This window comes from Suricata suricatta, chromosome 3 (assembly GCF_006229205.1).
Source record: "Suricata suricatta isolate VVHF042 chromosome 3, meerkat_22Aug2017_6uvM2_HiC, whole genome shotgun sequence".
Lineage (NCBI taxonomy): Eukaryota > Metazoa > Chordata > Mammalia > Carnivora > Herpestidae > Suricata > Suricata suricatta.
The window spans coordinates 120,795,273-120,807,148 of record NC_043702.1 but is presented as its reverse complement, the minus strand read 5'-3'; the positions used below and the strand labels follow the sequence as shown (position 1 = coordinate 120,807,148).

At 37.9% G+C, this 11,876-nt stretch overlaps 1 protein-coding gene across 1 annotated transcript in view; it reads right to left on the bottom strand.

Annotated features, from left to right (window-relative positions):
- The window catches only part of FMO3 (flavin containing dimethylaniline monoxygenase 3), a 21,170-nt gene extending 16,269 nt beyond the window's left edge, over positions 1-4,901 (bottom strand). Inside the window, exons 1-2 of the mRNA XM_029933069.1 lie at positions 4,891-4,901; positions 3,842-3,979 (exon numbers count right to left, since the gene is read on the bottom strand). Coding sequence (XP_029788929.1) covers positions 3,842-3,973 — 132 coding nt within the window. The 5' untranslated portion in view covers positions 3,974-3,979; positions 4,891-4,901. The remainder of the gene's footprint in view (positions 1-3,841; positions 3,980-4,890) is intronic.
- Between the last annotated feature and the right edge of the window lie 6,975 nt (positions 4,902-11,876).

The window sequence follows — 11,876 nt, the reverse complement described above, 5'->3', positions numbered from 1 at the left end:
CCACTTTCCTACAAAGGGCCATATGTCATTCCCTCTCATTGCCATGTAGTACTCCATCGTGAATATATACCACATCTTCTTGATCCATTCGTCAGGTGATGGACATTTAGGCTCCTTCCATGTTTTGGCTATTGTTGACATTGCTGCTATGAACATTGGGGTACATGTGCTCCTATGCATCAGCATTTCTGTCTCTCTTTATGACACTATTTAAACACAAAAAAAAGTCACCTGAGCATTCATAGTCTAGTTAATGCTTATGGTCTAGACTATTAACTAACATTATAGACTAGTAACTAACATTAATAGCTTCCACTAATGCTTATGGATAAAACACTGCAAATTATCAAGAATTCAGAAGTAGAAGATGAGAAAGGATCTTCTAGGACAGAGTGAGGGTTTTAGGGTTGGTGATATGCTTCACTCAACAGTCTTATGACTGTTCCCTCAACTTCTAAGTCATGTAGTAGACAGAATTTTAAGAATGATGCTTAGTGCCTCTCATCCCTGTATAGTCCTCTCTTCTTTGAATGTGGATGACACCTGTAAAAATCTTGTCACTCCCATGACTATGTTGTTTTGTGGGTTTCGTCTAAACACATAATCTCTTTAAAAGCAGAACATTTTATCTGGGTAGTAGCAGAAGTCAGAAGTTCAAATCATGAAAAGAATTCAGCTTGTTCTTGCCTTTGAAGATGGAAGTAGCCACAGACCAAAGATCTGAGAGGAATCCCCAATTCATAGCCAGCAAGGAAACAAAGACCTTAGCTTCACATCAGCAAGAAACTGAGTTGAGCCACAAACATGTATGAATTTGCAACCAGGTTCTTCTCCAGTGCCTCTAGATAAGAGCCAGCCCAGCCAACACCTTGGTTTTGGTCTTGTGAGACCTTAAGCTGAGAACCCAGCATACTGTGCTTCCTACATAATTGAGAGTAATAAATGGGTGTTGTTTCGAGTTGGTGAGTTTGCAGTAATTTGTTACACAGCAATAAGAAACTAAGACGAGGGTAGAGGTGAAGTACTGGAGCTATTCAATGTTGAAGAACATTATGTAATGTTACACCACGAGAGGAGTTTCACAGAATAAAAATGATGCAACCCTTTGAGATAAGTTTGGGGTGCTTTTGCAACTTTGCCTGCTCCAAGGTAATCAGTCTCCCTAGAAATGTTTAGCTGATTGGTCTTCAGTTTTTTTGTTTTTTTTTTTTGGCTCCCAAAAGGTCCTGATTACTGAGAAAGGAGTTGCAGCATCAATTAAATACACCATTTGTGACTTGCTCTTTTTTAAAACTTAATGATGGACATTACTGTTCCCACTCAGTGTTATAAAGTGCATCTCTGAGCTTATAGTTTATAGACTGATTATTTTAAGTTGGTCAGGTAGAAAGTTCATAAGAGAATGACTTCTGAGTCAATAATTGCATGTTTAAGTACACTGTTTTTTTTTTTTTGAGGGATCAATCCACAATGAGCCAAATCCTGCTTACTTACAGAATTAGATTTATTCTTTTCTGATTACAAAAGGAATCCAAGCTTCTGATTAAACATGACAGATTATGTAGATGCATTTAACTCTTTTTTCACCCAAAACTTTCCCTGAGGTCATAACCCACAGGGAAAAAGAGAGAGAGAGAGACAGAGAAAAGTAAAACAACTCCCCACCCCCACCCCCCAGCAATAACATTGTGGGGGATAGAAGACAGATGAATGATGACACTGACTTAAGAAACCTAAGAAAGTCAAAAGCTAAGCCTTGGTCTAGTCAAATGGGAACCCAGATCCAATAATGATATTATAAGATATTCAAGGTTGGTAATCTTTTGTATGATTTCTCAGAGAACTACTGATGTACTCTACTAAGAGTAGAGAATAAACTAAATAGAAGAACAATAAGAGAAGACATAAAGGTAATGGCAAAGTGGTCTTGATGAGGGAGAGAAGACAGCCAGAAAAACTATCTTTGATAGTTGAGAGAAGAATAAACTGATGGATTAGCTGATGTGTTTAAACATATTGGGAGGAGAATCACAATTCTGTGGGAAAACTTGGGGGATGAACAGAGATAGTATTTGTAAAATTAAACAAAGGATACAAGGCCATTATTAACTCCAGTGAAAACAAAAAGTGTTCAAGAAAGAAAATGTAATCAGAATCCACTAAGCGGCACAGCAATGACCAGTGTTTACATTGTAACAGTATAAACATGGAGGTTTGTTTAGACAAAAAGGATCGTGAAGCTATGAAGAAGGAGATGAAAAATGTTGTAAATGGGTGTGACTTTTATTCCATATAATTTAAAGGATTGCTGTTTGTATGTAACATCAAATCATGACAAATTTTATAGGTGCAGAGGAAGTTACAAGAAATGAGTAAAATGGGCCAAAAATGAATATGGTGATGTAAAGAATTTAAATTTAGTTTAAAAGAGGCCAGTTATTACTATGAGTAAGGAGAGATCTAGTGTTGCCTGATTTTCTGATTTTTCAAAAGAAGATACATCTCTAGATTTTTATGTAAAATATTAAAGTCTTAAAAACTATATAGAGAAAATAAAATAGATCAGCTGCAGTATAAAAATAGTCAGTTGGCTAAGTCTAAAGTATATTGGAATGACTGGTTTTTGTCTAGTAATTTTGTAACTTGTAGCTTTTGGCAAGGCTAGAAAGCTAGGAAGAGAGGTCATCAACACAAGGAGAGACTAAATATTAAAAAAAAAAAATCCAAAGAGTAGAATAAAATCAGGGGAAGTGAACAAAGGTTTGCGTGACCAGAAAAAAGAGCCTTTTATTCATGAAACTTCAGGTCCAAATCCAGACAATTTACTGATGTATTGTTTGGGTATCTCCTGAGAAAGAAAGAGATTTCCCCTAGACCCATGGCCTAGTCCTAAAGTACTTAATTCTCTCCGTCATCAAAACAAGTGAGGGAAAGACATTACTCTGGCTTTAGATTTGTGTCACAAGTCAGAAGTAGAAGGGCCTAGGGAAGTGGTCCAGGAAACAGCTACAAAAGTTTGACTCATCTGCCCCTTGATTTTTTCGCACTTAACAAATGTTTGGATGCCTCTCAAAGGAAAAGAAATGCTGAGAGAATATAATGTTGACTTTAGAAACCAAAGGTAATGAAACTACAAAATTAAAATGACTTTAGGATATAATCCTGTCACGTGAGTTCTAGGCATACAGTTGTAAGGCTTTCAGAGGCCTTTGAGAAACATGGTAAGCCATGCTGTCATCTGCAATGTGGGCCCTCTCAGAGGTAGTTAGGAAACTCTGAATAACCAGTGTGTTAGTTTCCTGTTATAAGTTACCACAAATCTGATGGCCTACAACAGCATGTATCTATTCTCTCCCAGTTCCAGAGGCCAGGAGTTGGAAGTCAGTACCACTGGGCTGAAAGCAAGGTGTCCAGGGGGCTGTGTTCATTCCAGAGGCCCTAGGGGAGGATTCATTCTTTGCCCCTTCCAGATGTTGCCAGCCTTCCTTGGCCTTTTCAGAGCCTAGAGGCTGCCTTCATTCCTTGGCTAACGGCCTCTTCCTCCATCTTGGAGATGGAGGCCACAGCATAGCATCTTCAAATAATAAGTGGCTGTTATTGATGGCTTATCAGGGGTGAATTCTCTACACAGAGACCTTCAAAGCTAGCCTCGTTATCTCATTTACTTCTGAAGTAAGCAAGAAACTTACTTTTCAAACTGCTTCTCATGCTGTTTTATAGATTCCAACCTAAGAGGGATTATAACTGCGTGGCGGCAGGCTTGGAGGCCTGAGCTCCAGGACTGTGTTCTCACACACCTCCCACCTCACTTCCTGGTCTGTGGCAGGGACGTCCCACTTACCGAGAATTTCCACAGGCCCCCAATGTCTTCACTCCTCTCAAAGCAGGTGGGCTCCAGCCCCTCTTCCAGACAGCTTCTGATGGTGGCCAAGCCACTGACACCAGCTCCAATGATGGCCACTCTCTTTCCCATGGTTGCCTATGCAAAGACCCAGGGAACATTTCTAGCAACAGTATTGCTGAAAACTTTTTTTTTTTTGGTACCACTCTTTGTTTAATAAGAAACTTTATTTTTGCACTTAGAAACCAATATTTAACCAACGGAGCCACCCAGGCACCCCTAGAAAGCAATATTTAAAAAAATAAATTAGAACTCTTTTTAGTAATCTAACTATATTTTGCATTTGTCTCTGATTTTAAAAGACAATGTTTTGTTCCCAAAAAAAGAAGCACTTTGTTTTTAGTCAACTCCCCCAAATTAAGAGACTGATAGTCTAACATATGTATTTCTCTTCTTTGCTTTTTGCCCTTTTGTCATTGATTTTCTACCAGAGAGCATGAACATGGAAAGAGAAGGAGATTCACCACTAAAACACATTTGCACACATCAATACCCACCAACACGTATGTATATATGAATGAAGAAACAAATATGCACACACATTCATTTCTTTTTTCTATGTTGACATAAGACTAAATGAGGAAGAAAATCAGGGCATGTTTATATTTCAGTATGCTAGGCACTCACCTCATTACCCCCTACAATGTTCTTTACCCTCTCGATTTAAAAAAAAGTCTGGTCTCTTATCTAACAACGACTTCATTACATTAACTGCCACCCCCAACCTCCAGTCTCTTTTTTAAAAATTTGATTTCCTAATCTTTTCCTGCCTCTGATACTATCTTTAGGCCTTACTATTACTTCTATTATTTTTCCTTTTAGATAAAAATCATGATCCTTAATTCTTAGGAAAAAAAGATCTACACAAATTAGATGTCATTCTCTTTCTGACCATATTTGGTATGAACTATAGATTCCCTTCTCCATTTACCCAACTCTCTCCCTTCCCTCTCTGCCCATTAAAATATCTTCTTTTTCCCCTTTTCTACCTTTTTCTTTATCTTCCCTTCTCCTCTATGATCCAATCCTGTCCAAGTTGTTGGGGCGGATTGGAAGGAAAAATGTTTTCCCTAAACTAGCACTCCATGGAAGCTGTTGGCAAATGGGAGGACCAGGCTTTTATTTATTTATTTATTTAAATTTTGGGGGAAGAACTGCTTTTAAAGGGGAATTCACTTAATGGCCTTCTCACAAGTGAGCCAGCACCACCAATTCCCTGGGTGGGCTGGGCTCTACCTATTCTCCTGGCCACCTAGCACCCACTTTCCCTTTAGCCAAAGTAAACATAATCCACCCCTTATCCTTTTAGATGCCCTGCTGGGAGTCAGACTTTCTCCCAGATGACTGCAGTTTTTGCCTCCATTTTTATTGTGTGTTATTTTGAAGTTTACCTTATTTTACTCAGTCTTAATTCTGGTGGGTGGTATTTCATAGTACTGCCCCCCTAATACTGTAGAAACCTAGGGGCTTAATTGAGCTATCCAAGCAGTGAAAATGAGCATTCTCTGCTCCTTCCTCCCATTCTCACTTTTGACCTTTGTGGTCAAAGGCTTGGATTTCACGAATTTGTATTTCTTTGATTCTGGGGACACTGTGCCATCCTGGAAAAGGTCAAGTTTAATAAATTGATCCATGAGTACCAGGTAAAATTATATTGGCTCTAGGACCAAGCAAGCAAACTCCCACTCATGAAATACAGTGAAATTTCGAAAAATTGTTTTCCTATCGAGCATTTTCTTATAGCAGCTAAAATTATGAGAACTCAATGATTCTACCCAGTTAGTCCCTTAATTGAGTAGGTCATACTTAGCAGAAGCTGGCATATCTCTAATTTTTTGAGGAGCTACTTTTTTACATCTTTTGGAGATGATAGTGGTGCTCATCTGTGAAATAAACTTGGTAACTGGACAGAGGGACTTCAGATCTTCATTCTGTCTCTTACAGCTGTTTGGCTTTGAGCAGGTCATTTAACCTGTCCAATTCTTGGTTTCTTCATTAATGAAATAGGGCTACTTCACTACTACCATCTATCTTGCTCAGTTGTTACAAGGATTACAGTATTTTTATGTATATATATTTACACATGTTTATATACTTATACATATACACATATGGCATTTAGTTAGCAATTACTAAATAGTAAGTGTGGGTTGTTAGTATTTTTTCTTTCTTTTTTTTAATTAAAAATTGTTTTATTTATTCTTGAGAGAGAGAGAGAGAACGCGCATGAGCAAGGGAGGGGCAGAGCGAGAGAGGGACAGAGAATCTGAAGCAGGCTCCAGGGTCTGAGCTGTCAGCACAGAGCCTGACGTGAAGCTTGAACCCACAAGCCCACAATATCATGACCTGACCCAAAGTCAGACACTCGACTGACTGAGCCACCCAGGCACCCCTGTTTTTTTTCTTTAAATCATGGGGTTCACTAAATTTTCTAGGGCCACAAATCAGACCATGTGATTTTTATCTCCTCTTATTTTTCATATGGCTCTTTTCAGTTTTAATGCACATAAGCTGTTGTACAAAGAAAGACTGTGGATCTCTTTCTCAGGAACATTCTGATAGCCTTGTTCATCTAAGGAGGGGCAGGACACATCAAATTCTACCTTGGCCTTTGATGTTTTCTTTTTCCAGGAGGTGAGAAAGGCCATTCTTCTCCTCTCTGCCCTTCACAGGAGTATATATTCTGTCCATGAAGGACACATTTATTGTCCCCGTCTCTCCCAGGCACCTCATCCTAGCTTTTCTTGCTGTAGCTTTCTGCAAAGCTCTCTTTCTTCTTCAGAATCTCAACTGCCCAGGCCTTGGTTGGGGCAGTGGACACTCCCTGCTTCATTGTCCCCTCTTTCCCAAACCATAATGCAATTTCCTTCTTGTTCTCTGGAACAGGACCAGCTAGAGAGACTATTTGATAGAGCAATTTAGCTCTGATTATGAAACTCCATGGAGGGACACCTATCAGGTATGTCCCAAGTTTACCCTTAATTCTTGGCTACATTCCCAATGCACTGGCTTTGACTGCTGTTCTAGACCCACAGCTTCAAGTCGGGTAGCAGTTTGAATGTGATTGCTTGAGTGAAGAGGACTTGACAATGGAGATTTCCTGAAGGAATGTTCAAGTTAAGCACTGAGACTACCAGCTCACTGTCTTTTCTTTATTCCTTGACTTGTTCCATCTCCTTGACTGCATAGAAGAGGTACCTATACAAGGTTGTAAAGAGATGTTCAATTTGTATGTACCCAGGGGGATTCAGTGCCTCATTTCCTCACATAAGCTCTAGAGTTGGTGTTGACAAACTTTTTCTGTGAGGGGCCAGATAGCAGATGTTTTAGCTTTGTGAACCATACAGTCTCTGTTGGAACTACTTAATCTGCCATTGTAGCTGGAAATAACCATAGACAATATGTAAATCAATGGGCAAGGGTGTGTGTGTGTGTGTGTGTGTGTGTGTGTGTGTGTGTGTGTGTGTAATGTTATTTATTTTTGAAAGAAAGAGAAAGAGAGAGAAAGGGAGGGAGAGAGAAAATCCCAAATAGGCTGCTTACTGTCAACACAGAGCCCCACAAGGGGCTCAAACTCATGAACTGTGAGATCATGACCTGAAGAGTTAGAAGTTTAAGTGACTGAGCCATCCAGGCACTCCAGATCTGTTCTAATAAAACTTATGTAGAGACTCTAAAATTTGAGTTTCATGTGATGTTCACATGTTATGAAATATTAGTCTTCTTTTGATTCTGCTCCCCCCCCCAACCATTTGGAAGTGTGAAACATTGTTCTTGGCTCACAAGTCATACAAAAACAAACAGGACCAGATTTGGCTATAGGCCTACCACCCCTCCTTTGGAGAAACAACATTATTCTAGTGAAGTTCAGGGTATTGCAGGTCTTTTGTGAGGTGGTCTTGTTAAAAAGCTTCAAAGAATGAGCAGATAATTCTGTTTTTAAGAAATTTCCTAGGGAAGAGAATTTCCAAATGAACATGCCTCTTGCAAATTCAACTTGCTCATCCTAATGGATCCCCCTTTAGTAAGTGCTCACCACACTCCTGCCCACCTCAGAACCGAGGAAAGCCAGAATTAACCATCCATGAGTGGAGGCCTGGCTGAGGACTACACCTATTCTCCAAGTCTATCATTTCCATCTGTTTACTCATCTGCTCACACACAGAGATCATAAGTCCCAATGAAGTACAATAATAACCAAGAATGATGTAAAATGAAAGTGAAGAAGTCCAACAAAATACTGACAACTCCAAGTCAATCAAGTCCTTAACTAACCAGTCCCCCTGTTATATAAACATCTGTCAAAGCAGTTTTACACCAAAAAACAGAATCCCACTTTATGAGAGATCATTGATTTCTAGCACTGGGTATTCTTATTTAAATGGGAGAATAAACAGAAGAGCAAAGGAAACTTTATGTTCCTAGATACTTTTAGATCTGAGTCAGAGTGTTTGTTGAAGATCAAATGTAGAAAAAAATTTTTTTCTTGAATAGATGACTATTTGACAATTTACCTACACAGAAAAGTGTCTCCCACAGAGGGTAAGCTATCAGAACTACCCCAAGGAGGAAACCAAGGTATCATATCCTAGCACCTGGCCTAAAAGGGGTTGCAGTCACAAAGGGTCAGAACTAAGGAAGAGTATCCTACCTAATGTGTCAAGAAGTGAAGAGAATCAAGTCAAGATCAGTAAAGATCAATCAGTAAAGATCAATATGACAAAGCCAAGATCAGCCACCAATCTAAAGGCCAGAATGGGCCCCACCAGGAGGAAAATCAAGGATTCAGAGCTAGATATAAATGAAACAGAACAGAAAGGGCTCATGAGGAAAAGGAGAGGTTCTTGGAAATTAACACTACTGAATAAAATGTCTACATATTGCTTTTATTGGTTAATCTGTATGTGGTACTTGAGTGCACTGTTCTGGTTAAAAAATACTAGGTGTAATACCAGTTTTGCAAGTACAGTTGACCCTCAAATGATCTCAGGGCCAAGGGCATTGACCTCCTGTGCAGTTGAATATCCATCAGTAACTTCTGACTCCCTGATATACTATGACTCATGCTATCCCTATATATCCAATATATCTTCAGGTAGCTGAAGAATCAGAATAGATGTTGAGATAATATTGGATCTTCTTATCTTTCAGTATCAAAGGAAGTGGTACTCATTATCTGTTACTAACATAGTAATACAGGTTGCTAGTGTTGGGCATTTAATAGTGCATCTGTAATTAGAACACATCAAACAAATAGTTGTGTTTGATATTGAGATATCGTTGGTGGTTTTATTTTAATAATTGTAGTGATAAAATCATTTGCACCTAAAATAGACAAGACACCTGCTAAATGTAATGAAAAGACAGCCAAATATACAGATGTTCCTTTGTGGACTAAATTACTGGCTAAGTACGGACATACTGTTCATTCTCTTCCAGGATCTTTCCAATTATTGATGAGGCCAGTAGACTGAAGAATGATAGTAGAAGAAGTAAAAGTTTATATTGTTTATTTGAAGAAATGCTGTATCAGGGGCTATAGTTATTAATGGTAATAATCAATTGCCAAAACCCCTGATTGTAACAGAGAGTACTAAAAGAAAGATTATTACAAATGTGTAGAACAGTAACAATTATGTTATAAATTTTATCATTTCTTAATAAAACTCCAAGCTGCCCTAATTCACCATGAATAAGAAGGCTTGGGGCAGGGGAAGGGGCTTCCAATAATTCTGGTTCAAGCACCAAATTATAAACATGATGTGCCAATATCTTTACAGTTTATTGAGAATAATAAGTGGCTTATGAATATAGGTAAAATCATTGAGTCAGCATTAGACTAAATCTAAAGGCAGGGGTTGAATCCTCTTTCCATGAAGCCCTGTGGTGAATGACTGCTTGAAATGCAGATTCAAAAAAAGGAGCTTTGATTCTGTCAGGCTTGCTCCATTCTTCTGCCCTAAACACTGAAGACTAAAGCCAGTTGACTGGACTCTACATCAGTCCAGTGAGGATTTAGCGTAGTGCAAGTGTTTGATTTGCATTTAGTTGATGTAAGATAGATTTGCAATCTGTATTTCAGGAACAAAGACATTCTGCTTATAGGGCTTTGAAAGTGCTTAGTGTATGTTAACCTAAATTCCTAGTCCAGCCCTGATAATACTGGTGTTAGGGGAAAGACCAATGGTAATATAATAATGAACGGATGTAAAAAATTACTTGGCTTACATTTTCAAGTTGTCATTTTATTTCTGTTATTTACTGATGGAAATGGTAGTGGTGTGGAAGAAGTTAACTGTATGCAGAACTATAGATTGAACAGTTCTATGAGAGCTTTTAATATTGGTATAACAATGCTGCTATTTTTGGAAAATTATCAATTGGGTAAAAAAAAACAAACCTGTGAATGTTGAGGTTTCCTAGAGATAATGTAATGAGAAAAATAGTGTTAGTAATTAAAGGTGTTCTATTTCGGGGCGCCTGGGTGGCTCAGTCTGTTAAGCGTCCTACTTCAGCTCAGGTCATCATCTCACAGCTCCTGAGTTCCAGCCCGCAGGTCATGATGTCACGGTTTGTGAGTTTGAACCCTGCTTTGGGCTCTGTGCTGACAGCTCAGAGTCTGGAGCCTGCTTTGGATTCTGTGTCTCCCTTTCTCTCAGCCTCTTTTCCTGCTCACATTCTGTCTCTTACCCTCAAAAATAAATAAATGTTGAAAAAGACTTTTAAAAAATAATAAAGATGCTCTATTTCATGTGTACATAAGTGTTGTGGTGCATAACTGTAAATAAATCATACAAATGTAGTTGTTATTATATGTAAATGAATTTCGATTTAGATAATATAAATGGATTTAGAGCTAAGATGGTTTGTTTATAAATCATGATAGTGCTAGTCAGCCTAAATGGTCAATTGATGATAGGCTAGAAGTTTTTAGAGTTCTGTTTGGTCAAACCCTCCCCATTCTCCTAACTATAATTGATGCTATAGCAATAATGAATATATATAGATTAACTGATGGTGAAATTTGATATAAAATTTATATGTAAGTTTTTTTCATGTTGATAAGATTATTAAGTCTGATTATTAATGGAATACTTTGTGTAAGTTCTGGTATTAAAAGTGGAATAAGGAAAGTTCAAGTTTTATAATGAAGGCTACTGTAATAACGAAGGATGCTGTGGAACAAAAATTTTAGTAATTGTCCATTGACCAGAATATATTAATTTAATAATGATAGCTATTATGAGAAGTACAGATGTGGTAGTTTGTGTTAGGAAATATTTAATGGATAGTTCTATGGGTCATGGGCTATAATTTTTAATTAGAATTGGAATGTGGTTTATTATATTTATCTTGAAACCAATTCAGATTATTAATTAGTGTGAGCTTCATATAATGATTATGGTATTTGTAATAATGGTAAGTAACATAATACTAAAGATAAGAGGACTTATTAGTATGGGAAGAATATGAAGAATTTTTGGGGTATTGGCCCTGTAATTTATTTAGCTGACCTTAACATAGAATATGGTGTAATATGGTAACTTGGCGATTTTTGAATTCTTAGGATTATGTTGAATCCTTTTAATTCTAGAAATAAGGGAGTTTAAGCCTCTGAAATCGAGTTGGATGCTTGGTTGACTGAGCCACCAAGATACCCCTCAGAAATATATTTAATGTTTATGGTGGGACACTTGCTATAATAAAGGAGGTTGATACATATCATATGCATAATGCTAGCATTAGTGTAAGAAGTGTTTTCCATATGAGATGTGTAAGTTGGTCATATCAGAAAGAAGAAAGGTTTTATTTTTATTTCATTCATTCCAGTTTTATTTTTTCCCATAATATTTTATTGTCAAATTGTTTTCCATACAACACCCAGTACTCTTTCCCTTAAGTGCCCTCCACCATCACCACCACCTCTTTCCCCCCCCCCTTCCCCTTCAACCCTCAGTTCATTCTCAGCATTCAA